The sequence below is a fragment of the Lindgomyces ingoldianus genome, assembly GCF_010093535.1.
Source record: "Lindgomyces ingoldianus strain ATCC 200398 unplaced genomic scaffold BDR25scaffold_9, whole genome shotgun sequence".
Lineage (NCBI taxonomy): Eukaryota > Fungi > Ascomycota > Dothideomycetes > Pleosporales > Lindgomycetaceae > Lindgomyces > Lindgomyces ingoldianus.
In genome coordinates, this window is record NW_022985170.1 from 129,629 (window position 1) to 156,962 (window position 27,334).

The 27,334-nt window shown below is 48.1% G+C and overlaps 5 protein-coding genes and 1 non-coding gene across 6 annotated transcripts; 3 read left to right on the forward strand and 3 right to left on the reverse strand.

Moving 5' to 3' along the window:
- Positions 1 to 3,078: 3,078 nt before the first annotated feature.
- BDR25DRAFT_341252 (actin-like ATPase domain-containing protein) lies at positions 3,079 to 5,374 on the forward strand (the record flags this gene model as incomplete). The annotated part of the gene is made up of 8 exons (XM_033693590.1): positions 3,079 to 3,157; positions 3,229 to 3,686; positions 3,752 to 3,928; positions 3,978 to 4,022; positions 4,095 to 4,447; positions 4,498 to 4,597; positions 4,660 to 5,122; positions 5,172 to 5,374. 8 exons carry the CDS (start codon positions 3,079 to 3,081, stop codon positions 5,372 to 5,374), a joined length of 1,878 nt encoding a protein of 625 aa, XP_033549909.1.
- Positions 5,375 to 5,925: 551 nt separating this feature from the next.
- BDR25DRAFT_387165 (uncharacterized protein) lies at positions 5,926 to 6,832 on the forward strand. The gene has a single exon (XM_033698045.1). The coding sequence runs from the start codon at positions 6,010 to 6,012 to the stop codon at positions 6,766 to 6,768; it is 759 nt and encodes a 252-aa protein (XP_033549910.1). The 5' UTR covers positions 5,926 to 6,009; the 3' UTR covers positions 6,769 to 6,832.
- Positions 6,833 to 7,943: 1,111 nt separating this feature from the next.
- Positions 7,944 to 9,327, reverse strand: BDR25DRAFT_341253 (Mn2+ homeostasis protein-like protein Per1). Its single transcript, XM_033693591.1, has 4 exons — positions 9,157 to 9,327; positions 9,066 to 9,108; positions 8,242 to 9,013; positions 7,944 to 8,190 (listed from the first exon to the last, which is right to left on the reverse strand). The coding sequence occupies exons 1-4, from the start codon at positions 9,268 to 9,270 to the stop codon at positions 8,136 to 8,138; spliced, it is 984 nt and encodes a 327-aa protein (XP_033549911.1). The 5' UTR covers positions 9,271 to 9,327; the 3' UTR covers positions 7,944 to 8,135.
- Positions 9,328 to 9,520: 193 nt separating this feature from the next.
- BDR25DRAFT_t21 lies at positions 9,521 to 9,600 on the reverse strand. Its single transcript has one exon. It is a non-coding gene; the product is annotated as a tRNA-Ala (tRNA).
- Positions 9,601 to 9,834: 234 nt separating this feature from the next.
- Positions 9,835 to 10,860, forward strand: BDR25DRAFT_282292 (uncharacterized protein). Its single transcript, XM_033687957.1, has 2 exons — positions 9,835 to 10,073; positions 10,293 to 10,860. The coding sequence occupies exons 1-2, from the start codon at positions 10,006 to 10,008 to the stop codon at positions 10,687 to 10,689; spliced, it is 465 nt and encodes a 154-aa protein (XP_033549912.1). The 5' UTR covers positions 9,835 to 10,005; the 3' UTR covers positions 10,690 to 10,860.
- A 186-nt stretch (positions 10,861 to 11,046) lies between these two features.
- Positions 11,047 to 27,273, reverse strand: BDR25DRAFT_282295 (uncharacterized protein; the record flags this gene model as incomplete). The annotated part of the gene is made up of 3 exons (XM_033687958.1): positions 11,047 to 11,184; positions 11,239 to 21,179; positions 21,285 to 27,273. 3 exons carry the CDS (start codon positions 27,271 to 27,273, stop codon positions 11,047 to 11,049), a joined length of 16,068 nt encoding a protein of 5,355 aa, XP_033549913.1.
- Positions 27,274 to 27,334: the final 61 nt, after the last annotated feature.

Sequence of the window (27,334 nt, forward strand, 5' to 3'; positions counted from 1 at the left end):
CAATTCGTAGGTTCGCGGTTTGAGTAGTGAAATCTCTCTTCAGCCGCTCCTCCATACCTTCGAATTCTAGCTTGAGTCGATCCTCTTTGTCTTTATATTCCTGCTGCAACCGGGAATTCTCTATTCGTAGGTTCGCAGCTTGCGTGGAGAAATCCCTTTTCACCCGTTCCTCCGTGACTTCAAATTCCTGCTTGAGTCGATCCTCTGTGTCTTGGGCCTCCTTCCTAAGCCGAAGCTTCTCATTTTCGGCCCATTGTTTCCAATCATCAACTGTCTTCCTCCACTGGTTTTCTCTGATTTGGAATTCAGACTGCAGTCGGACTTTCTCGCCCTCGGCCCCACGCTTTAAATCCTCCATCTCTTGCCTTAATTGATCTTCCTTGTCTTGGAAGGTCTTCTCTTGTCTTCTGTTCTCAATCTCGGCATTCTTCTCGAACTCATCGAATTCTTTGTCCCACTCATCCTTCTCACGACTATGCTTTTCCACTTCGGCCGCAAGTCGTTGTTCAAAAGTTTCATTCGCCGACCGCAACTGTTGTCTCAAGAGTGATCGTTCTTCAGCGAAACTCTCTTTGAGAGTATCCATAGTTTCTTTATGTCGTGATTCAAGGCCCCACCTCTCTTTTGCTGCATTTTCCACTTCCTTCGAAAGCTTTTCGTCAAGCCTGGCCTTTACACGATCAAATTCACTCTGCTGATTAGCACGTTCTCCTAATAGCTCAGCTTGGTGGCTCCGCTTGAGGTCCTCTTTCTCGTATTCGAAACGCGAGATTTTGCCATTGAGTGTCGTGACTTCCTGAATGTGCCTTGTCGCCTCGCCTTGGAGTTCGATACGGTGGTTGTATTCCATTGTGCTCTTCTCACTCGACCATTGTGACTCCCTTGTTTTGAGCGCTTCATTCTCTGCCCTGCAACGAGCAAGGTCGTCCCCGCAGCTAGCAAGGCTGCTCTCGCAGTTTTGAAGCCGACTTTTCGCGTTTATGAGCTCTCCGCGAACATGCTCAAAATTCTTGAGGCTTTCTTGGATTTCGTCAAGATTTCGGCTAAGATTTTTGAATTGACCCAGAATGTGGACAACCGCACTCTCGGGATCTTGTGCAGTGGTGCCTCTCAAATCACGGCAGTCCTGTGCTGCCTCCAAGATGCGATTAGATATCCGCATAAGAGTCATATGGGCGCCTGTAGTAGCTACCGTCTTCTATCGCGAAATTGACGTGGTTAGCGCTAATAGCACGATCAAGGAGATGAAGAATTCTCACATTTGAGGCAGATTCATGGAATTGGGCTTCGTCCTTTGCAACAGGCTCGGGGATATAACTGCCACCAGTCCTCGATGGAGACGAATAGGGACCGTTTGAGTCAGCTTGTTCATTTTCCGGCCCTTGAGTATATTGCTGCAGACCAAGGCTGCTGTCGGGAAGCTCATGAGCTATCGCTGGAGGACTAGCCACATCTCTGGTGCTTAGGCTTGTATGGGCTGAAGCCGATTGGGCAGGCGAGACTGGGGTTTCAAATGGTGAGGGTGGACTGATGCCCGTGCCTGCACTCCCATACGCTGAAGTCTGATCAATGCCTGTACCTAAACTTGCATGTCGCGAATTAACCACTGGCTTCATATCACGGCTTTGATATTTTGAAGAAGCATCCACATCAGCCCTTGGACTTGGAGTCTGAGGCAGTTCTTGATATTCCCGTGGCGTCTTTGCAACTTGCCATGTCGAGTCGAGCCCAGATCCTCGCACTGTCCCACGCTGGTCTCTTTCAACATGAGGGACTGTTCTTGGGGTGAAATGATAACCATCGTCTGTACTTGTTGGGAAAGGACTTCGAGCGAACAGAGGTGGTAGCGTCTTTTCTTGCCTTCTTGGAGAAGGCAACACGGTCTCGAAGGAATATTTTCCATTTTCTAGAACTGTCATTGGCATATCCGGAGGTCCCCTGTCACTCGAAGAGTGCTTTGGACGAGAGTTCCTCCTCGATTTCCTTCTGGAGTTCGTGGAAGGAACATCATGCACCGATCGAGGGGTTGTGTATTGTGGATTCAGATATCCTGGCGTAAGCTGTGGAGGATGCCCTCCGGACGTTGGATGATGTAGATTTTGCCCCTGTGGCTCCCGGATGTCCTTGTGAGAAGAAGGTTCATAGGACTGATTGTCCTCAACCCTCACATAGTCTTCTGCCTGGTGGTAAGACGCCCTGTGGTTTCGGCCGCTCTTATACTGCCTCAATTTCCTTGGGGCGTTCATAAATTCCAGGAGACCCATCTTTCGACCCAGGCGATTTCGGGTTACCGAAATCAAAGATGGCTCGAACCGGGGTTTAAGGAGCAAGACGAAGCAATAAATTTGCTCTAAGTGCAAGGGAATATCCAGTTTGCAGAAGGCATCCACAAAGCAAAGTATCGAGATAGTCAAAGGGCTCCAGATGTGTCACACGTTCTGGTCCGCCCACCATTGAAGGCGTGCTTTGGGGCCGCCAATTGACAGCGCCATTTTGCGCCAATCGTCCACGCCAAAGAGTGAGCAGCAAAAGCTATGCACGGTTTCAGAGCCTTGCCATCAACATGGAGAAGTCGTGACGAAGGACAATGTGTCGTACCGAAGTTAGCTGATTTAATGTTAGGCAGTGTCCGGCTCAAGCAATTTTAAGCGAAACGAGGAGGGTCCTTCTCACCACTTGACCAATATCATGAGAAAAAGTCGAGGTTCGTGTTCACACTTCCAACCATCAATAGGAATGCGTCTGCTGCGCCCCTAAGCTAAAGAGAGCCTTTCTGCACTCCGCTTGCATCCCACTCCTCCCGCATTTCATGCCAATCACAAATCACTAGGTTGAGCCCGCAACATGGAGGGCAATTGGGGACCTTCACCGGTCAGCTGCATTTAGAAAGTGGCATGCTTTAGCTTGTCGTTGCCTCTCACTTCTTGGGACTCTCTCTTAGCCAATTACTTCTCTGGGGAGCCCTGGAAGACGAGCCCGCTCCTTGGACCTCCCCAGTACCAGTTTCCCTCGAACCCGCTCTGTGGAATACTCAAGAACTCCAATATTTACACGCGCTCCTATATTGAGGTATAACCCATGGATAGCTATACAGAGGAAAGCTCGGTTCAAGAGCAACGTTTGGTCATTGGGCTTGACTATGGCACAACCTTCACAGGTATGTCCCCTTTCCTAGCCTTCGAGGAGTCTCCCAAATGAAAACCTTGACCACTTATATTTATTGTCTAGGTGTCGCCTACGCAACACCTCTCGGGGCTACTTGTCCTCTTGAAAAAATTGACCCCATTACAGATTGGGGTGAAAAGATGGATAATCATGACAAAGTGCCCAGTGTGATTTCATATTCGCAACCAACTCGGGAGCGGAAAGAAGCTCAATGGGGAAGCGACTTAAGTCCGGGGGCGGTGACCATGGTCCATACTAAATTAGAGCTTGTTGTTGGGAATGTTTCAGAGGAACTGGACCTTCTTCTCCAGTCGTTGGAAGGTACAAAAAATCTGAACTTTCAACACGTTAGGACATCTACGGGCCTGCGTGGCAACCCTGAATATCCCCACAAGAGCCCTGAAGAAATAGTGACCGAATATCTCACCAAAGTCTTTGAGTATTTGGAGAAGGTGGTGAAAGACTTCTCGGAAGTGCTCCGAAGAACTATATCTACCGATATTGTAATCACGGTACCAACAGTAAAGCTATCCCTTGCCAATATTGGTTAAAGTTTTTTTTTTTTTTTAACTAACTCATTACCAAGGAATGGTATGAATCATACAGAGCCATGAATGCTACTTATCGCGCAGCAACAAAAGCAGGCTTCAGCGAACGCTCTTTCCCTAGGTTACAAGACGTGTTATTTGTCACAGAGGCCGAAGCTGCGGCTTTCTACGCTGTAAGGTATTTGAGGGATACTCAGGGGCCAGATTTCCTCAAGGTGAGAGACTAGGGCTAGGATTCATTACTGGTTGCTAAAGACCTCACAGGAGAACGCTTGCTTTGTCCTATGTGACGCCGGTGGAGGGACCGTGGTACGTACTGCACATGCCCCACGGTCCGTGTCATTGCAACATAACTAACCATCTATTTTTCACCCTCCATAGGATGTGGTGTCGTATGAAGTCAAGCAGCTAGAACCCCTTCAGCTCGCACAGATTGGGTACCCCACTGGCCGTAAATGCGGATCAATATTCATCAACTTGGAATTTAAGAAATGGCTAAGGGAACTTATTGGAGACAAACACTATCAAAAACTGGATCCGCACATGGAGATGAGCAAAATTACTTCACATGCCGTGGAAGGCCGAGCGCTACGAGAACTCATGAAAAATTTCAATGCACAGAAAGAAGTATTCACCAAGAATTACGGTCGATCCATATCCATGGACTTACCAGCGCCGCTTGAAAACCTTGACATACCCGGAAAAGTCAACCATGGGGAAATCACGATTAGTTGGTAAAGATGCTCGAACCAACAAAGTTCGTCCGTAGCTAACATGCATTTAGTACTAAGATGGAACAGTTTTTTGATGTTTGCGTGGATCAAGTTGTGGACTTGATCACAGGTCACATGTACCATATTGAACAAGATGGTGGACGCCCCAAGGTAAGATTTCAAAGATGCCTCTCGTATATAGTTACAGCCTCAGTAGCTGATTATGTTATCAGAACGTGTTTCTTGTGGGAGGTTTTGGTAGATCTCCTTACCTTCGGGAAGAAATCAAAGCAACTCTTGAAACTTGGGACGTCAACCTGCCAGATCTCGCAACCTCTTGGACAGCAGTTGTTCGAGGTGCCGTACTCTGTGGCATCGAGAAGTCTGATACACAAAACTTACTTCATGCAAGCTCTTGTCGTCACCATTACGGCATAAGTGTGAATCAACCCTTCTCCGCAGCCTACTTTTCTGAGAGCGATCGGGTGGTTTCTCCTGAGAACAATATTGCATACGCGCAAGCACAAATGATTTGGATGCTGAAAAAAGGAGATCTCGTGCTTTCTAATAAGCCGAGAGCAGCAGAGCAGAGCCTGACAGTGTCGTTCTCGAAGACAGACGACCGAAAGGGCAAAGTCACTATATACCGCTACTCAGAAAAAGACCCACCAGAGAGGCTAGGAAACGGCAGAAAAGGTAAGCGAGCGGTTGCGGAAGAATTCTATATCACACTGACTTCTTGAAGAGCTTACTACGGCTTGTGTGTTAACATACGATTTGTCAGATATTCCTTTGGAAGAGTTTGATCTTGTTCACAACAATCAGAAGAAATTAGAGACATATAATGCGGAGTTGAGAGTGTCAATGTCCTTGAACGGGAGTAATCTGAAGGCTTCTATTTGGTGGCGGAACAAGGAGCTGGCGACGGATGACAATATCATGTACTAGTTTGGTTGTTCAACCGCTCTGTGAACAATATCTTCACTTTTAGGCATCGCCTTACTACTGACGACAATATATTGAACTAGGTTCTTCAATCTATGATTTTCAGTTCTTTTAGCAATATTTATGTATCATGGAGTAGAACTTGCACGCTGAGTGTAACTTGAATGATTTGACAAGCCTTCACAAATAAAATCCACCATATAGAGATTTCTAATAAAGATTTCGGTGGCTGAGGTCGTTGAACGCTAAATATGTAGGCATTATGGGTGATAACTGCGCGTGGGGGAGGAGGTTGCAGGGCGTCACAGGTGACTTCCAATTGTACTAGGCTGCAAGGCAAAATGCAGTCTTTGCATTCCAATTATAGCGACTACTGCAGATCACTCGGCAGATAGGTAGAATCCACGCGAAGGCAATGCCACGCTATGAAGGCGCAGTACGTGTTGCATTGAGCCCACGTTTAGGACCACGGCTCCAGCCTAGCTTGTGATATATGGGGCTCTAACTCCACCATTGAGAAGCTAGGACTTAGCTACTCTGGTGTCGTGCTTTGAGTGCATAATTTTTTATTATATAATTTTCACGTTGCTCTAAACTCACGCACTACTCGCGCTGTCAAAAGCACTCAACTCCCTACCATGCCGACCATCGAAACATCTACACACTACACCCTCACCAATGCCCTTCTCGGCCCCTCAAGAGCCCTAGCATCCGCCTCAAACAACGACTCTATAATCATTGTAGACGTCAGCACCCGCTCCGACTCGTACGACCAACAATGGTACTTTACCGAAACTAACAACTCAAACCGGTACCGGCTGCACACGGTTCAAAAGGGAGATTTCCACGCTGTCGACGTCTTCAGCTACACGGGCAAGAATAGTCTCGATGTACATTTTTTTAGTACCGGGAATTACACGGGACAGTATTGGCAGATTGATGAGTGGGATGGTGGGAGTAAGAGGATCAGTAATGATTTCACTGGCCCGGATATTCATCTTGGTGTTTTGAATGATACGCTAGAGGTTAAGCTTGCGGGTGGGGATAATCCGGGACAGCATTGGATGCTGAATCGGTTTGGTGCGATGTCGACAGCCTCGTCTTCTACCACACCTACCGCGGTGGCAACTACTCTCGTTACAGCTACTACTACAATTACTGCGAAGCCAAGCATATGCACATCCACAGGGTCTCTATGTACATCAACAGCAGCTCCTACTGCTTCGCCTAGTAAGACACTCGCCAAAGGCACGCTCGCGGGCGTCGTTGTCGGTGTGGTGGCCGGTGCAATTCTACTCGCCATAATTGTGCATCTCCTTTGGTCAAAACGAAAGGCAAATTACGAACCAGTAAATCTGCCCAATCCAAGCCAACCGATGGTTCCCCTTGATAATTAATATCTTTTTTACCTATTCATACCGCGAGGAAGGTGACTAGCAATGGCAGGGTTGGGAGGCGATTTCCACATCATCTAGCAATGGACTCGTTCGAGAAGCATAAAGGTTATCAAGAAAGTTATAAAGGGGCATAGATACTAAGCTTTTGTACAGCTAGGTACAGTGCAATAATCTTTAATAAAGCTTATGCTTCTACCTGTTTCAGCCACCCTTAAAGTTCCGACGGCTTCCGCATCAAGATCGAAATAATTTACTCGGTGCTATCAAACTTCCGTCATCAATATGTCATGATAGCAAACTTGAGGTCTAACAGCAAGTTGTACCAACTCTAGAGCCTGCATCTAAACGAACCACACATTGTTAGCTAAGACCAAGGGAGAAGGGTGTTTAGAGAATCTAGGCGGACAAAGTAGCTGGTGTGTCACGAAACTAACGGCATTCCTGGAGCAATTCGGAGGGAGACGTGGTACATTTGGACTCGCGAAAAACACCACCTTTCCATATTTACAATTAAAGAATGACAGCAGCAACGAGACAAATAACAGTAAGCAAAGACGAGCTTACACGTATCGATAGATGGTAACATCATTCCGTCTCAGGCAGCTTTGCGCTCCCCTTTTCGATATGGCTAGGTAGCTATAAAGGGTGGTGCTGCTGGACGTTCGCGATGCATGGCATGTGGGCTATTTTGTAGTCGATGAATTTAACGTATTCCTAGCTAGAAAAACCATACCATTTTCTGAGATCAAAGCGCGGATATAACGATGGGTGCACTGTAGCACCTCGTTTGTCCCCGTAAAAGTCTGCATAGTGTTGAGCATGCTGTGGGCTTTGTGTATAGTCTCCACGGTGGATAATTGTCAGAATGGCTCCTTTCTTCCCTTCTTGGAAGGCTGGACCAGGAGGGTTACTGTCACGAGGGATTCAGTAGATTACCCCATGAGCACACTAATGGCAAAGAAGAAGAGTATGTCGTCGTTAATAGAGTCCTTCAATCCTGTTGCCGGATTCAAGGAAGCGGCTGATAGAATAGTCCCTATTTCGTGCCAGTCAATCAAACTCTAATCATCAGTAGTACAAGGGAAGCACGCGATGCGAGCTCAAATTCACAGTGACGAACTAATTCTTGATTGGAAACCAAACTCCTCGGGTATTTCGAACATACTCGTCTATCCCTTGATGCCAAATCCCCAACATGGTATACCAAAAACTGAAATCGCGGAACCTGTAGCTAAAGTCGGATGCTAACACTCTCGCTTTAGTCCTTTCGAGCGCCTAAATCAAAATCAGTCGTGGGAAGTTTTCCTAGGCGCAATCGGTAAGCGACGAAGCCACAGCGTGTGATGCAGCGACACGATTGCCCTCTACTAAGCCTTGAGTCTCGTACCTGCAAGGTCCTCCTGCGCGTCTTTGACGAGGAAACTGTGGTGGGTTAGTTTGTCTCCGTGCGGGATGGGAGGAGGAAGAGCTGACTTGTACCACCAAATTGTCGGGCCGACTGTCCCAAGATGCCAGAGGCTATGCGCATCGATCATTCCTTTCCAGGGCGGGAAGTCCAATAACTCTAGGCCCATTGCCATGATCAGCCAAGCGACAATGAGACCAGGCCACGCAGCCCATGTTCGACCGACTTTTTGGTATTGCATGTAACTGAATCCGCTCCACAACAGGTTCTGGAGGATACCAACGGTAACATTAGCAGCCATGTTGTAGGTGTAGTCCCAAGACCAGAGTGTGAGGTAGAGGACATGCAGCGTGTACAAAAGGATGCACAGGGCCGTCCAGAGGCGCAATATCGATTGCTTCATGGGGACCTTCTTATCAAGACGAAACACGCGAATCGGGGCAAAGTAGAGGCCGTACAGCACGCTAGCTCCTGCTGCAAAGTAGTCCAACTTCTCCGTCAGCGGGAAGTCCCTGGTATGAAAAACCATGCTGAAGATCCAGCTCGCCAGCCCAAGGTATCCAAACATCATGTAGTATTTACGGAGAGGGTAGGAGGCGGGGATCCTGTCGCGGATCCGACTGATGCCCCAGTCGTGCGCTAGGAAGTTGAAGAGGGAGAAGATGACGCTGAAGGGCTCTTGCATGCCCATAAATCGGTAGAAGGGCCATTTCCCGTGGAATTGGTAGACAGGCTGCATGTATGGAGGATCACGAGCCAGTCTTTTGTCCGTGACGACATGTTGGCAGGTGTAGTCGCATTCAGAAGGGCAATCCCAGAAGAGGATGCGACGGTGGAGAGCTGGGTGTCCGTTAGCATTCAACAGAACTACAAGCATGGAGAAGATTCGTACGGATTGGGGTAGGATTCTCAAGGCAGTTTGCAGTTTTACAGACCTAAATCGAAGTTAGCGATGTTTTCCCAGCAGCATTCTAGCTGTATACCTGTACACAGTCTTTGAAGTCTGGCAGTCTATCACCAAGCGAAGCGTGGACGACTCGGCCTAGCAAGCAAACGAGGGCAGTGATGTGCCATATTGAAGGCTGGCGTAGTCTCATGGTGCTGAGCGAGTTAGAGTGACCGGCCCCATGAGGTAGACGGGTGTAACATTTTTGGTGAGGCGCGTCGACTCCTGGTCATTCCAAGAGTCGGGCTTGGCGGTCGAGGATTCCTGCCAAGAATCCAACAAACCGGCAAAAAATTCCTCACATCTTCCCAACAATGCAATTGACAGGCCAAAAACCAGCCAGAGCAGAGTGCAATGAACAAAAAGAAATTGGAGAAAATCATCTCCCAAGAAAAAAAAAGTGGACAGGCAGGAGATCGAATCCTGGACCTTCCGCATGCAAGCATGCAAAGCGGACGCTCTACCACTGAGCTACATGCCCTGGAAGATGGTATATTGGTTTGGCTGAAATATAAAATTTATATACTAGAGCTAAGATATTCCAATAAACAAAGACTTTGAAGAGCAGTAAGCTAGGACTATTTTTCGGTAATCTTTGCCGACACATCCGTAAGTGTGAACGGTGATGCCTGTTCCTACCTAGCGCCAAGGTGCTAGTCACAGGATGCTGAAAATAATAGCTGGTCCATCCCGAGCTCTCTCTTCAAGTCTCACTCGAAAACCCAACCAATCAGAAAGCCTCTTACACCAACGGCATCCAACACCAACACTCAAAACGCCGCTTACGGACTTAATTGCAGCGTCCACCTCCCTTAAAGAGGGCTGTACCATCCCTGAACCGCAGAGCAGATTTTTGACTGTCGATTCCTATCTCTCTCAATTCACCATGGCTCTCGGAACTGTTCTCCCGACTTGGCCGGCCCTAGTGTTCACCTATCTGGAGCCTGTAGCGCTGTAAGTTCATCGGGTCTGTTTCACACGTCGAGAAACAGTCTCTTTTTTTTTTAGTACGCTGTTGCGTTTCGCTTTACATAAACGCGCAAACTGCGGTCAACCAACTATGATTGTTTCATTTCATTCGCTTAAGTTCCGTCTGAGCTGTACCTCGAAATATATACATCTCAATCCCTCCACCTATTCCTCTTCACCCCCAACTAACCCACTGACCCATAGAATTATGGGCTGGCACTCAGCCACCTTTGACCCTCAATCCTTCGTCCTCAAGCAAGTCCCCACCACCACCCCCTCATCTCTCACACCCGTCTCCGCCTCCGCCCTCTGCCTCTCTTACGCCGCTGGCAACGTCTACCTCCTTCTCGGCCTCATTGCCATCCTCTGCACCGCCATTACCCACGAAGCCCGTGTTGCAAAGTACTATCTGTTCTTCGTTGCGCTGGGCGACCTGGGACATATATATGCAAGCTACCGGGCCATGGGACCCGAGATATTCTGGGACTTCTCAGGGTATAATGATATGATGTGGGGGAATATTGGTGGCAGTGCGTTTTTGCACGTTAATCGGTTGGCTACGATTCTGGGGGTTTTCGGGAGGTTAGGTCCAAGGGCTTGAGGTAGGTTACTGATGGTTTGTGCATATGAGGAGTCATCCATTGGGTGGCTCGTACATGGCACATTAAACGACTGTCGTTGTATACATCTGCAAGGGAATCGAAATACATGTAACGCCACTAAGGAATGGTACCTAGAGTTCCACAGCTCTCTAATCCCCAGAGCAATTCACAATAGCCCCATAACCCCTTCTCAACCAAACAGTGTTAAGAGATGATTTTATTTCAATAACATAAATGAACCCGATAGAATCAAGCACACCCCAATATTCTACCAGTCCACAGAAACCACCAAACGTGAAAAAAAAAATGAAATGACCGGGTAAGCTATCTCCGTAGGAAGTCCTATGAAAGAAAATTCACTCCAAGCCTTCCAACTCGCTCCTCAAATCTCGTATCAATTTCTCTCCCTCTTCAAGCCCAATCATGCCCACAGGCGCAAAAACACCAACATTGAGAGCGCCATTTCGAATTGTCGCTTCGATATCAAGAGCATGCTGTAGACTCATTAGCATACAATTTCTCAAATAATCTGACGAGGTGTAGCTTACCAAATACGCCTTTTGAACATGCCCATCCACCAACCACCCCGGCCCATCAGGCCCTCTTCCCTTCATCTCTACAACTTTACTGACATTCTCTTCCCACTCTCCAACTACGCGAATCTTGGTTCCATACTCTCTGTCCTTGTCCTTCTCACTTTCAGGCAATTTCAAGAAATTCACAAAAGTGTCCACCTTGACCCCCGTCCACTCTCTCACCTCCCACAACCCGACCCCCGCGTTCTCAACCATGCTGATCTCTTGAATATCATACTGAATTTGCGCCGCTGTGTCCCACACTTCCATCTCTAACGGTTTTGAAACGCGCAGAGCAACAAGATTGACTGTTGGAATCGCTGATTGTGCGAGAGTGGGAATACTTGGATGTGAGCGATTTGCAAGATAAATTCCGATTACCACGTCTCTGTCGCTGGGTGTGGGAACGAGGGAAGCGTAGAGCCTAGCGTAGATTGCGAAGAAGACGGATTGTGTGGAGAGACCATGTTGTCTAGCCAGTGAGTCCAATCTCGTGGCGGGGAGGAGTTGGCGCTTAAAGATTTCGATTTTGCTAGTTGATGGGGTGAAAGGTTGAGGAAGTAAGGGCTGCTGTTGTGCTATGCCATAAAGGTAGTTCGACCAGAATGCTTTGCGCTTTGGCATGGACGAGGATATGAAGCTGGAAGCAAGGAACTTGCTGAAAACCTTGGTGACGGGGGAGAGCGTGGAGGAGACACCGTTAGAGAGATCCTGAAGTTGCTGCATAAGAATAGGAAGGCTAGCGCCGTCATAGAGCGCGTGGTGGATCTTCAGCGTCAGGTTCCAGCCCATAGACGATTCTGAGACGAAGAGATGAGCGTAGGGTTGCACTAATGAACGTTCATGTATTTCCTGCGAAACGCTCTCCCCATCCACGCGAGACAAGTCATGGACGGCTGTTTCAGCGCTATGAAGTACGGCTTGCACGTACGGAACCCGGCTGTCCTTGGTAGCTACGAAGCAGGCTCGGAGAACTGGATTTGCTGCAACCAGCGCTTCCCAGGCCTTCTGAAGTGACTGAAAAGTGATAGAGCCCGCGAGCTTGTACGAAAACTCTGGGTAGAAGATCGTCTTGTTTGAGTTTATCCAGACGGAAAGCATATAAATTTGTCCTGCAGATGCGGGGAGAAGCTGCTCTACATTCTGTTCTTCCATACCGGCTTGTCGAAGAATAGCTGCTTGCTCAATGTGGCCTAAAGCACTCTCAAGCAATGCTTCGGCGTCATGGGCATCCTCATCAGATGCTGGTGTTCGCTCATCGGCAAGTTGAGCCATGTTCTCCACGGTGGCGGCCTTTAGCATTTCGCCAACACTGAGAATAACAGAGCGCTTGCGTAAGAGAGAGGAGACTTTAATAGCGCTTATTGAATCCAGTCCAAGGTGAAAGATGGTCATCCCTTCTGTGATCTCTTCTTCTGGGATCTTAGATACGAACGCCATAACTTCGCGAATTATCCTTGCGGTGGGAGACTCCAACAGACTTTGGCTATGGTCTTCGTTTTTAGGCGAATTACTTTCGGCATCTTGGTGCTGTTCCTCTTGAAACCCCGGGAGCCCGCATATTGATGTTCCAGCTGGAGTGAAGTCGATGGTGGGAGCACCAGGATGTTCCAGCAAAGCCTTTAGAACTGTATCTAGTCTCTTTAATAAACCTTCAGCCCCAGTGTGATCGAACACATCCTCTTTGACCGCACATCTCCATATAAGTTCATCATCCACTACCTCCATTTCCACACAAACAGGGTACTCGACACCACTTTGGCCTTCTACACTCTCGTATAACTGAGGAGTATTCTCATCCCGATCCTCTAGTCTCTTCTGGTAGATAAACAAGCTCTCAAACAGAGACCCTTGTGCCCCAGCTATTGCTTGTGCCTTGCGTAACGGGAAATGCTGCCACTGTTTGACTCCCATGAAATTTTCCTGCACGTATCGCAGCATCTCCAGGCGTGTTCCGTGAAGAATTGTTCGAATAGCGACGGTGTTCATCGTAGGGAAGAGGATCTCAGACATGTTGTCGTTGTCACGACCTGAGAGCACGGAGCCGAAAATGACGTCGAGAGACTGGATATAGGAAGCAAGGACCAGTGCGTAAATTGTCTGACCGACAGTTTGAAGGGTTATGTTGTAACGCTTCGCAAAAGATGCGATGCTCTCCAAATCTGTTTTGCTTGTCTGTTCCATTCGACATACACGTTGATGATCTGGAGTCTTCATGCCCGGCCGGCGTGGAAGGAGGCTTGGTTTAGCTTCTGATAGATGATCCCGCCAGAATGCCGCAGCGTCTGAACCGGTCGCTGTCAAGATTTCCTGGAGAGCAGAGTCGTAACTTGGCCGAGAGGAGAACTGGCCAAAGTAGGAACGACGAACATCAGAATGGAGAAGACCAAGGGACCAGCCGTCATAGAGTGCATGAGACACTGAGAGTACAAGATACCTTTGGTCTCCAGAATCGATCCGATGGATGTGGAACAAGGGACCCGGTTGACTTGCCTTTACTGCCTTTCTGCGGATTGATTCGAATATCCCCAAGAAGTTAGGTTTCCCTTCCACCTTCAAATTCTGCCAAAAGGCATGAGGGACTCGATGTACGACCTGCGCAAAGGAGAAATCGATGTTTGGATCATCGACTCCAATGAATGATGTTCTCAGAATAGGCGAATTTTCAACTAGTTTGGTCCACGCAGCTTTTAGCTTCTCGACATCGGTGTCAGGCGCTAGTTTTAACACGTCGTGGTTGTAATATCTTGTATACTCTGAAGCGACCATCTCGGCAACCATAGCCTCTTGTAGTGGCGTCAATGGAAGCACTTGCTCGATATCTTCCACCAGAATACGTCGCCGTTGCAAGCAGTTCTCAAGTCTACGTTTGTGGGACCTGAAGATCATATCAGAATGTCGCTGGATTAGTCCAGTATTATTGCTGGATATTCGGGCCATGCGGGGAATCGTAAGAGCACGCATGATACCGCTAACGGGAACGTCAATGCCACGCTTCTTGAGCCTTGATGAGAGCTTGATTGCGTCAATGCTGTCGAGGCCAAGCTCGAAAATAGAAGTTGTCTCCGAGATGTCTGTGATCCTAGTACCTGCAAGTTTGGCGACCTCCTCTCGCATTGCGATAGCGGATTTGCTCCATTCAAAGTCATCTGCTCCGTCGGTGAATGTTGGCATGTTTTTGTTCTCTGAGCTCGCTGGCAACCCATCGGCTCCTACTTCTTCTATGAAAGAAAAGTTAATGTTTTCGCCCGTATCGTTCAATATCTCATCCAAGGTCTTCTCGAAGTCATTCATTAGGCGGTTGGATAATTCCGGATCTGAAACATGACCCTGAGTGACCAATGTAATTTTCAGTGATTTGCCACCCCTTTGCTCAATATCAATTGTTAGAGGGAAGTCTGCCTCCACACTCCCATCAATCAACTCCCATGCATTATTCTTAACCCACTTCTCATCAGCCTCCGCAATCTGATACACAAACAGTGTGTCAAATAAAGGCTGACTTGGGCTTCTCTTACACCACTTCATAATGTCTCTTAGCGGAATATGCTGGTATGGGTGTACTCCAACATTGAAGTCGTGGGCCTTTTTGACTAGTGAAGCCCACGTGTCTTGGGAGTCGACCCTGTGCTGGTATGGAATTGTATTGAACAATGGTCCAATAACTTGATCGACATCCTCAAAGTCAATATTTCGACCAGAGACGACCATGCCGAGAGTCACTGTTCCCTTGACATATTTGTGTAGAACAGTTGCCCAGCAGGCCTGAGCGATAGCTTGCGGGGTGACGCCCAGTTTTCGTCTAGCCAATTCGTATTTAGATAGCCCTTGGATCTCACGGATGACCATGGTGATACTAGGTTCATCTGACTGACCGATGCGTCCAGGAATGGGTCGGAAGGCGTTATCCGAAAGATGTTTGTGCCAGAAGTTTTGAGCACCGTCGACATTTCGTAAAGGTCCACATGCGAGAACGGATTGGAATGGAGGCCCGATTTTACCACTCCAGCAGCCGTTATAAATCTCCCACACAGTCTTGACCATCAGCGCGATGCTATTGCCGTCATAAAGCGCATGGAAAATATGCACTGCTAATACCTTCCGCAATGGAGTAGCCACAAAGGCGAGCTCGAAAGGCTTCTTCATTAAGAAGGTCTGGTTTTGCTGCGACCATTCTCTTTTCATATCATCCAGATACGCACCCAAGGAATCATCATTGGAGAGCTCGCACGACCTCCAAGGGAACGGCAACTTCCCAATTGCAGCTTGAACGAATCCATCCTCGGTGTTGGAGAAAATAGTCCGCAGTATCTGGGTTGCTGAAAAGACTTCTTGCCATGCAAAGCGAAGTGCATGTTCTTGGACACGGTTGCTGAGGTTAAAACGGAAAGTATTAAAATACAGCCCTTTCTCGCTATCAAGGGATCTTGCAATCATTCCCTGTTGCAGAGGTGTGCACGGGGCAAGAGCTTCGATGTTTCGTGGGTCCATGTGTAGAGCCTCAGCGACGGCGCGCCTATGGCGGTGCTGGGTCGCAGTGATGGACTGTTGCGCAGCGAGAATGGATCCACGGTCATTGTGCTCAGGGCCCCTTTTTTTCAGAACCTTAGCGAGCCGGGCAATTGACGTGTTTTTCATGACCGTAGAGGCTGTAGCGTTCGAAAATCCGACCTGCTTTAAAGCTCGCACGAACCCAATGACAGACACCGAGTCCAAACCCAATTCAAAAATACTAGAACTCTTCTTAATCTCGCTTTCGTTGAGGTGCAACATGTCCTTGAGAACCTTCCTGATCTTCTCCTCGTCCATTGACCACCTCATGTCGTTGATATTTAATGTCCCTGCGAGAGCTTGGAGGTCCGAAACGGTTAGTGCATTATACATCTCTCTTAGTTTCCGCACCTCGGCTTTGTTACTTGCTGATAGTGGCATAGCTGAGAGGGCGATAAAGTGTGTAGGAACCATGTAACCTGGCAGCTTCTCGTGACATGCTTCTTTACAGTCTTCCAAAAGCCTCCCACCATCGATAAGAATTCTTGGTTCTCCATTCATTCTCGAAGTCGTGACTACAAAGGAAACGAGTTGATCTTTTTGCTGTCTTGGGTGCTTCAATATTAGCGTGGCTACGTCTGAGATACCAAGGCCGAACTGTTTGATGACTGAGTTGATCTCTCCAATTTCGAGGCGCTGGCCTCGCAATTTAACCTGATCATCAGCTCGGCCTAGGAAATCGAATGTGCCATCATGGAGGATCCTGACTAGATCGCCGGTTCTATAAACCCGTTCGTTAAAGTGAGGAATATGAGGAAAACGCTCTAGCGTCAACTCAGGTCGATTCAAGTAGCCTTTCCCGACCAGTTTCCCCGACACACAAAGCTCCCCAACACCTCCCCTCAAGACCGGAACATCGGAATTCGGCGTCAAGACGTAAGATCCAACATTGTCAAATTGAGGCCCAATATTGGATGGCTTGCCAGTGGCTGGAACGCGAGGATACATCGTTACACCAATCGTAGCTTCTGTTGGTCCGTAGCCGTTATAAATAACCCCCTTGGGGCCCCAGACGTCAAGGATCTCTTGCTTTAGACTCTCCCCTCCAGTAATGAACACACCCTTGCAAAGACTTGGCACATCATCTGGGTGTAATGTCTGAGCGAGACTAGGTGTCAAATCGATGTGAGTGATACCCAAGACTCTGATCGATGTAGCCAGATCTTCAAAGATCAGATCTCGAGGCGCAGAGACAACGCAAATTCCCACGCTCCAGCTCCAGAACTGCTCGAGAACCGATACGTCGAAATGAAAAGATGCAAATTGAAGCCAGCGCGAGTCTTCATTCCAGTGGCCGGCAAATATTCGCTGGAATGATAGCATAGCCTGGACCGCATTTTCGTGGGTAAGTTCACAACCCTTCGGGGTACCAGTAGTCCCAGATGTATACAAACAGTAGCTGCGGTCTTGAGGAACAATATCCCGTTCTAAAACGGGCTTTGTTACTGGGGTCGATTTGAGATCCATCTCATCAAGGTTGAGAATTGGCACATCCAAATGTGCTATGAGGTCAGTTGATTGGGTTATCATTGACATGACAACAATGGCTCCAGAGTCTTTGACTATGAACGCCCGTCGCCTACTAGGCGCCCCTGGGTCTAGGGCCACAAATGCTGCTCCTGCTTTGAGAATTCCAAGAATTGCAAACGAAGCCTCTGGACATTTATCAAAGCAGATGCCGACCAGGCCTCCAGGCTTTACCCCATGGGATATGAGCATGTGAGCAATTCTGTTGGCTTCCGAATTGAGCTGGGTATATGTCCAGGTTTTGCTAGTGTACTGGCCATTGGAAATTGCTGAGGCAAATTCGAGAGCAATTCGGCTCGGACTCTCGTTAACAAAAATCTCAACAAGCTCGTGTAAAAGAGAAACTTTTGATGGTATCGTATGTTCCCTTGCTGGTGTGATAGAATAAAGATCTTGATTGTAATGAACAACGTTCGGAGACTGAACCTCGGAAAAGACAAATTGGGCAAGCAGATGATCGAGTTGACCGAGTATCAAGGCCGCTTGCTCTCGTGGTATCATGTGTGGCAGGAAGGTAAGTCGAATCTCGACACGCTCTCCGACTGGTTCCAGCTCGATTGAGATCGGATAATCGACTGATGCCCGTTCATCAACTACTTCCCACAACATATCTACCTGCCCTTTATTGGGGATCTTCTGGAAGGCAAAGATAGTGTCAAATAGAGGCTCATTGGGATGTCCCATCATTCTCTGGATCTCGTTCAATGGTGTGAATTGATGCCTTTGGATTTCCGCATTCAAAGCCATAATATCTCTCAGCATCTTCCGTTTGTCCTTGCCAACTTTGCAGACGAAAGGCATAGTTGTAATACAAGGGAAAACTGCAGACTCTGCTGCTTCAACATTTCGACCAGAGAGAACGACGCCGCATGTTACCGAAGATTCGCCTGTGTAGGCAGAGAGAATTGATGCCCAGCTGGCAATTCCCGCTGCTTGAAGCGTAATATTCGACTTTCGACATCCAGCTTCGAGATCTACAACGGATGTTGAGCATATTTTCGTGACTACAGCTGGAGATACTGCATTATATCGAAGGGGTGCCACGTTAGGGAATCGAGTTACAGCCAGTCCCTTTCCAAGCTTCTCCCAAAAGTGGGTACGTTGGATATCCTCGCTGGCGCCCAGGGTGAGTATCATGTCCAAGAGGGGTTCCAATGATGTCGGTATCCCAAGCGGAAGATCGTTATATGCCCTTGATACGTCGGTAAAGATAGCCTGTAAGCTCTCAGCATCGAAAATGGCATGGAATATGGCTAAATGAAGGTGTGCCTGGCCGTTTTCTTTGTTGAAACGGATGCGCCACGGTGGTCTATGTAACTGCTTCAAAGTTTGAAGCGTAGATTGAAGATACCACTCATCTACTTCTTGTGGATCATTTTTGGCGTTTTCCTCGTCCCAAGGTAGGCTCACAGTAGTAGCGGCAAATTGTACCATGGCAAAAGAATGGTTGCTGTCTTTGAGTTCAGCAAAGCCAGTCCGTAGCATTTGATGCTTCTTCATCACTAGTGACCACGCTTGTCTTAACCTCGGCGCATCAATATCGTCGTTAAGCCGTAACCGGAGATAGTTGTAATATACGGTTCCTTCTCTCGCAATGAATCGCGAAATAATGCCTCGCTGTAGTGGAGTGCATGGGCGAACAGCTTCGACATCTTCGTCCTTGATTCCGAAAGCTTTCAATATGTCAAATCTGAACATATTGTCGAACTCTTGGAAGTTGAATTTTTTCGCTTCTCGAGAAGATAGTCCACCTGGCCGATCGAGACAAGCGGCAAGCTCTACGCAGCTAGTGTATTTGAGTACATCCACTGCGTGAACTTCGTATCCTTTCCGCCTTAAACCCGCAGCGATCTGAACAGCACTAATACTATCGAGCCCAAGCTGGTGAATCGACGTAGTGGGGTGAATACACTCTGTCTGCGTTCCAGAAAGCCTAGCGAAGATTGTGCGTACCTGATTCTCAGTCTCAGTCCATGAATGGGATGTGGCTTGCTCCATGGTTTCTTCGGAGATTAATTGAGTATCTTCAGAGTCTTGGAAAATAACTCCTAGGGCTTTCTTGTCTACCTTTCCGGCCATAGATTTCGGTATCTTTTCGATGAAAATGAAGAATTGGGGGACCATATAGAAAGGCAAATGGTCGGTTGCTGCACGCTTCGCCTTTATCTTGAGCTCAAATGTCTTATCCCAGGCCGTAGTCACTAGGAAAGCAACTAGTTGTTGTTTGGCGTCCGCATCTTTCCTCAGTATTTGCGTTGTGACGCTAGAAATATCTTCATCACACTCTTGTAGTACATGGCTGATCTCACCCAGTTCGACCCGCAGGCCTCGGATCTTGACTTGGTCATCTGCTCGGCCAATGAACTCAAAGTTACCATCACTCAACATGCGAACCATATCACCGCTCTTGTAAAATCTTTGTCCACTTCTGTAAACAAATCTTTCTTCTGTGAGTGCGGAATTATTATAGTAACCCCGGGCAATCTGGGCGCCGCCAATATATAGCTCGCCTACTCCAAGCACAGGCAATGCGCGTTCGCCGTTTTTAGGAAATACCGCGAAAGAAGTCGTAGGGAAAGGCATGCCAATGACGGTGTTCTTGATGTCTTTGCGAACAGGAAAGATAGTTGTGCAAAATGCCGCTTCAGTTGGACCGTAGGAGTTGACACATGCACCCTCCCACCTCTGCACGATATCAGGCACCATTGTTTCGCCAATGCAATACAACCATTTCACCCCTGGAACATCCTCTCGTGAAAGTCCGGCAGCAATGGAAGGTGTAAGGTCTAGTAGATCGACATTTAGAGAATTGACAACGTGGGTAATATTGTTCATCAAAGCATTCTGTTCTGCCGTGCAAAGCGCAAATCCGAACGTCCAAGCTAGGAAACAATCGTAGTAGCACATGTCGAATGTAATTGCGGCATACTGAAGCAGTCTTGAGTCGTGGCTCCAGGGGACCAATGGCCGAGAGCTTTCAATTGTTTGAATCGGTGACCGGTGTTCCACACCCACGGCTTTGGGTACACCAGTCGAGCCAGAAGTGTACAGGCAGTAGGCTAGATTCGTTGACGCGAGTCCTTGAATCACAGGGTTTTCCGTGGGGTTTCTTTCAAGTGTGTCAACGTTGACAACCTCTACATCGCGGCACCAATCCAACGCAGAATCGCTAACGCAAAGCAAGACCTTTGGGTGAATTTCAGAAAGCATGAATTTCTTCCTGGCCTCCGGCAACTCTGGGTGGAGTGGTGTAAACGCAGCCCCAGCTTTCAAGACCCCAAGTATGCAAGCGTAGAACTGAGGACTTTTCTGTATGTAGACGGGGATAATATCTTCGGGCCCTATATTGCGCTCTATCAAGGCATGGGCAATTTGATTTGCTTTTGCGTTCAGTTCTCCAAAAGTCCAGGTCGTTCTTGTATTATTATCGTGTTGGAAGTCGAGAGCAACCTGATTGGAGCGCAAGGAGGCATTTCCCTCGAACGCCGAATGTAGCCCAGGCCCCTCTGTGGGAGTTGCGGGAACGAAGTCAAAATTCGATCTCGCAAGAATGTCGGAAGGGAAGCCAAAGGTGTCTCCAGCAGCAGCACTTGGGAACTGAACACATGATGACAACGCGTAACTGAATGTCTTCACGATCATATGAGCGTCAGTCTCTGATACGAGGTGGGTTTGGTGGTGGAGAGTCACAGAAAGCTGATCGTGCAATGGGGATTGGGATACTTCGCAGACAATTGGAAAATTCATGTCTCCGGCGTCTCGCTCCAATCTCCAGATTGACTCGTCAAGAGGATTACTTGGCTGTTGAAGAATGACTAGGGTATCGAAGAGATGAGCTGTTTCTCTCTTAACTTTAGCTTGGATGCGACGGAGTGGCGTTAAATGAAATGGGAGAGAGTCAATGTTGAAATTATGGAGTTGTCGAACCAAGTCTGTATTACTCCTTGCGGCGTTGAGGTTGAGGCGCACAGGGAGAGTGTTAAAGCAGGGTGCAATAAGCTGGTCTAGATCCTCTCCTGGGAGGGAACGACCAGAGACGACGTTGCCGAAGCACAAGTTGGTCTCCCCAGTATAAAAATGTAGGAGCTTCCCCCAAGCAGCCTGTATCATTGAGAGAAGAGACACCGAAGAGTCTTGGCACATCATGAGGACATCCTGAAGGGGAACATGAAGAATCTGCCTGGGGGAAGAAACGCTGCTACCATATTTCTTGCTGGTACCAGAAAGATCCGGAAAGGATGTTGGCTCGAGCCCAGCGAGGGAAGTCTTCCAAAATTGGTCGGCAGCGATAAAGTCCTGTGAAATCATATGCTGAAGGTAGCGTTCATACGGGACTGATGGCGGCAGTATGCTGCCATAGTACGCTTGCTGTACTTCTTGGAGGAGAGATGAAATGGCTTGCCCGTCGTACAGCGCGTGATGGCAACAAAAGACGAGTTTGGTTGAAGTGCTAGACTCAAGAGTGGCCAATCGTACGGGTGGTTTGAATGACCTCAGCAGATGGCTTAGGGTCCTTTCAACATACGCTTCGGTATCATCTATTGACTCTAATTCATCCCATATTGGATCCTCATACTCTAGAACGACTTGAGCGAATGCGTAGTCCTTGTCGTCGGTAGGAACAAATGCAGTCCGAAATATCTCATGTCGCTGGAACATAAGAGTCCAGCATTTCTTCAATTTGGAAACCTCTCCAGTAACTTCAAAGACCATCGTGTTGTAGTATGACGAGCATGTGGCAGATGGAGCACTTGAAAGCATGGCTTCTTGGAGTGATGTACAAGGCAAGATCTTCTTTACTCGTTCACCACGCTTTTCGAATTCGGAACGGATTTGATTGATATGTGCTAGTTGCAACACCTTTCCAGGCTCGTGCAAGAGTCTGCGCGCAAGCACCTCTGATGTGGAGGCCACTCGGATCTTCGATGATAGGCGTGCCACGGAAGCATTCTTCAGAATGACGGAAACAGGAATTGCCCCAATGCCAATTTCTTGAAGTTTCCTAGAAAACCTTATTGCGGATATGGAATCTAATCCTACATTGAAGAAAGAGGAGTTCCGCTGGATATCGGCGAGCGGCACTCCAATACTTCCGGCCAGCGCTTCCGCGATAGGTCTTTCTTGCTCGGATAGCTCGCCATCGTAGTTATCAGGGGGAGAATTATGTGTGACTAACTCGAGTTGCTTAGAGGATAAGTCCTGGAATACTTGGAAAAGACGTTTTTTGTCAACTTTGGTCTGGGAGGTCACAGGAATTTGGGTGATCGGAATTAGATGCGACGGAATCATGTAGGTCGGTAGCTTTGGAGCTAGAGACTCGAAAATATCTTGTATTGCGGAGGAGAAACTCTGAAAAGGTAGCAGTTCGAATCTTTTTGCTGATGCCTTCGTAGGAACCCAAAAAGTTACCAGTTTTTGGGAAGATTCGGTTTGTTGAAACAGCAAAGTAACGCAATCTTCGACCGCAACGCAGTCGATAATGCACGAGGTCACTTCCCCAAGTTCAACCCGCTGGCCACGAATCTTGATTTGGTCGTCCGAACGACCCGTGAACAATATAGAATCGTCGGGAAGCAACACACCCATATCTCCTGAACGATAAATTCGACCATAGGAGGGATGGTTGATGATTTTCCTTGCGTTGAGTTCTGGCATATTGAGATATCCACGGAATACCTGTGCTCCACCAAAGCACAGTTCCCCGATACCACCTCGAGGAACAATTGTACTACATCTAGGATCAAGTACGAATGCCGAAGTGTTCCGGAACGGAGCACCGATGTTATTGATGGCGTCCTCCATGGTAACGGAAGCTCGAACTGTACAGATGTTTGTTGTTTCCGATGGCCCGTACCCTTGATACAACCCTTTGCCGGCCCATTGTCTTCTAACATGCTCCGTCAAAGCCTCCCCCGCAGTGACTAGGAACCGAACCTTGGGGACATGTTTTGGGTTCACTAAAGACGCAACCGTCGGGGTTAAGCTCAAATGTGTTACGCCTAAGCTAACGATGGCTGCCTCAAAATCTTGATAGAGATCATCCTTCGTGGCTGAGCACAGGCACAGGCCGGCGTACCAGGTGAAGAAAATCTCGAATACAGAAACATCGAACGCTTGAGAGCAGGCTTGCAGCAACCTTGAATCAGCCGGCGTAGGATAAAGGTCAAGGAGAACTTCGAGATTGCTCATCAGATTTTCCTGCGTTACAAGAACACCCTTAGGCGCTCCTGTACTCCCAGACGTAAATATAGCATAGGCAAGGTACGACCCGTCATATTCGACACTAAGATTCTGGTCCGGGTACGTTGAAGTGTCCATTGTGTCAAGATCAAGAACCAGGTATGAGCCTTCGTGACGTGCATCTTTCAAAAAAGGTGTTTCGCTGAGGCATATATTTACTTGAGCTTCTGACAGGATCTTGGTGATTCGTTCCGGCGGTGAGTCAGGAAGGATTGGAAGATAGCCTGACCCAACTTTGAGAATTGCTAATATCGCAACATAAAGATTGACAGATTTTTCCAGGAGTACGCAAATGAGAGAATCGCCGCCAATGCCACGTTCCTGCAGAGCATGCGCGAGTTGGTTTGCACGTGAATTCAAGGCACTATAGGTGAGTCTCTCCTTTTCGACCATACTCCCGTTGAAAATGGTGCCAAATATAACCGCTTCCTTGTCAGGTGTTTCTGCAGCCCACCGTTCTACTGCGTAGGCTGGTCCGTGGCTAAACGACGTTTGCTGGGGCGAGGGATTGGCAATTGAAAGACTTTGTGGACTGAAGCAATGAGAGACACCATTAAATTCCGCCGTAGGTTTTTCTAGAAAGTGATTGACCAGTTCATCGATATGTTGAAGAAGGTACTTGACTTGGGTTTCAGGAAGTACTGAAGAATCATATGTCGCCCTGCATGACACACAGTCTGCGCGAGGTTCGAACTCGAGAGTCAACTTGAATTCGAGATCATCGGCACTGCCTATGGTCTTAATTTCGAAAGGGCCGGAGGCCTTGCTAAATATCGTTTCCTGCCAGACAAATAGTACTTCGAAAAGATGTGAATCCGGTGGGACACCACATGATCTTATGATGTCTCGTAACGGCAGTGTAGCGTGACTAAGCATTGCTCGATTTGAGTTTTGAACCCTATCGAGGATGTCCTTGATGGTCGAACACTTTGAGAGGTCTACTCGAAGCGGCAGCGAAGCGATGCACGGTCCCATGATGTTTTCAATGCCAGTGACGGGGATGGTCCTCCCAGAAGTGACTGTACCAATCACAACATCGGTTGACCCAAGGTAGGAACCTAGAATATACGCGAGAGCCGCCTGGAAGAAGACCTGGGGATTGACTGTACAGTTATTTGCGCCCTCGTGTAAGGACTTGACATTGACTGATGATGATCGGGCAAGCGACTGAAGATAATTATTACAGATAGTTTTGCCATTGAAGTTTCGAAGAGGCTCCGGGCAATATCCTTTGAGCATATGTGCCCAGAAGCTTATGCTTTCCGCCTTTTCTGCACCACTCGAAAGTTGTTCGTAGTAGGTAACAACCTGACGAAACTGCGGTCGTGAATCGAGTGACCTTCCGCGGATAATGTTGGCAAAGTCTTTCAGGAGAAGGTCAAACGACCATCCATCGTACAAAGCATGATGTATCTGAAACACAAGCCGCGTTTTCGGAGAGGTTGCGTTGACTTGAACCGTGAAGGGACGGAAGAGGGACTCCATTGAACTAAGTGAGAATTTCTTGGAAAAATTCGTGACCTCGATGATTTGAGATTTATGTAAAGCTTTCCACACAACCTGTGCAAAGGAGCTAGAGTTCAAGGAAGAGGTGACGCAAAATCCTGAGCGCAATATCTCATTTTCCTTCGCAAGAATGTCGAAGAAGCCTCGTACTTGCGAGAAAGTGTAGGAAGCAGGAAGTTCCGTTTCAATCCAGTTGCAGTAAGCATCAGGTCGGCCAATGGTTTCTGCAAGCATTGCCTCCTGTAAAGGTGTGCATGGAATGATATCAACAATATCAGTTTGGTGGCTGTCTAAGTCTGACAATCTCATGGCGGCATTGCTGATAGCGCTGAAGTCGGCGGTCATATTTTGAGCAAGATATGCTCGCTCGCTTTTGCATATTGTAAGAAGTTCTTCCAGATTATTGGAGGAGAGCACATCCACGGCGCCTATTCTATAGCCTTTCTCTCGAAGTGAAGAAGCAATCTGAATGGAGCGCAGAGAGTCTACCCCAGCATAACTAAAAGCAGTGCTGAGGGTGATTTTACGACCCAATGTGTGCTCAAGTATGCGTTGGACGGTACGACCAAACTCGTCAGGTAGCTTAGAACCGGGGGAGTCATCAACTTGACAGTCGCGAACGTATTGCGCTTCTAATTCTTTCTTGTCGATCTTACCCGATGCTAATTGCGGCATGCAAGGAACAAATATGATATCTGCGGGAACCATGTAGCTCGGAAGCCAACGATTACAAGTGTTAATGACTTCCGATTTTGAAGCCGCACTTGAACCAACAGCACAGAAAGCTACCAAGGTATCTTCGATGACAACGACGGAGACAGTGTGGCACCCGTCCACCTTCGAGATGATTTGTTCAATCTCTCCAAGCTCGACTCTCTGGCCCCTGACTTTCACTTGACCGGAGACAATACGACCTAGACACTCTAAGGTTCCGCTCGGGAGAAGTCGAGCTTTGTCACCGGTTCGATAGAGAACGCCAAATTTGGGATGTCGCAAAAATGCTGCAGCCGTGAGCTCAGGGCGATTGAGGTACTCTTCAGCGACCTGCGGTCCTCCTACGACCAGTTCCCCAACTTCCCCTGTTGGCAATATCTTGATATCTGTGGACGACTCGCCTTCCAGAGCAGGTGTGACAATGAAGGCTGACACTGTCTCCAAAGGGAACCCAATGTTACCGACGGAAAAGTCGCTTTGAAAGTGGGGCTGCAGAGTACAGTGGATTGCGGCCTCCGTGGGTCCGTACATACCCCAGAGGATGCTCTTTTGGGTGGCGTCACCACCAAACTCCTGGACAACATGTCTGGTGAGCATTTCGCCGATGGTGAGGAGCAGTTTCAATCCGGGCACACTTGCGCGCCCGCGGAGCAAGTTACTAACGACAGTGGGTGTAAGCTCGGCAGCGTCGATCTCCATTAGTTTGATAGTGCCTGGCAAATCGTTAAGCATTTGAGCCCGAGTGCATCCAACTAAAGTGCAGCCTCTAAATAGGGGAAAGAAGATCTCAAAGATCGAAACGTCAAAAGTCGGGGCCGCAAATTGAAGGAATCGCGAAAAGCGTGGGATGTGTTGGTCATGAGCCATTAAGCTTTGAGTGACTGCTCGATGAGACACGCTGACGGCCTTTGGGAGGCCTGTCGACCCGGATGTGTACAAGACGTATGCCAAATCTTTCGGATGTACGGCCTCTTCTACATGCAGACTATCTTCTTTATGCTGGGTTGTCTCCTGGTCCACCACAAGCACTTCGACACCTCGATCCAGAGGAATTCTCTCCTTGAGAGTTGATGTGGTAATAACCAGATTTGCCGTTATGTCCTTCAGAATGAAGCTCAACCGCTGCTTGGGAGTGTCTATTCCCAACGGGCAAAATGCTTTACCGGCCTTGAGGATTGCCAGGAGAGTGATGTAGAGCTCCGGACACTGAGGTAAAAAGACGGGTATAATAGCAGAGGTATGTTTCAGCCCAGTCAGCGTGCGGTAGATTCTCTTAGCAAGATCATCACTAAGGATGTGCAGAGATTCGTAAGAAAGCTTTTGTCTCATCGATCCGTCTTTTAGGAAATCGATAGCGGGCCCTGCATTACTTGAGGATTGTCGAACAAGATGATGAAGAAGCCGTGGGCCTTCAATCGGAACAGGATGTGGATTTAGGACAGACAACCCCGAACCTAGTTGGTGAAGCATTTTGCGGGTTTCCTAATTAGGCAATAGTGCAGTCGAGCTCAGTGATGGGGAGAGATTTAGA

Bases quoted from the DNA above. Each gene is read 5' to 3' on its own strand.
- BDR25DRAFT_282292 (XM_033687957.1), top strand. From the start codon at position 10,006: ATGGCTCTCGGAACTGTTCTCCCGACTTGGCCGGCCCTAGTGTTCACC. The intron at 10,074-10,292 runs GTAAGTTCATCG...ACTGACCCATAG, and splicing joins TATCTGGAGCCTGTAGCGCT to AATTATGGGCTGGCACTCAG.
- BDR25DRAFT_341253 (XM_033693591.1), bottom strand. From the start codon at position 9,270: ATGAGACTACGCCAGCCTTCAATATGGCACATCACTGCCCTCGTTTGC. The intron at 9,109-9,156 runs GTATACAGCTAG...ACTTCGATTTAG, and splicing joins ACTTCAAAGACTGTGTACAG to GTCTGTAAAACTGCAAACTG. The intron at 8,191-8,241 runs GTCAGCTCTTCC...AACCCACCACAG, and splicing joins CCGACAATTTGGTGGTACAA to TTTCCTCGTCAAAGACGCGC.
- BDR25DRAFT_387165 (XM_033698045.1), top strand. From the start codon at position 6,010: ATGCCGACCATCGAAACATCTACACACTACACCCTCACCAATGCCCTT.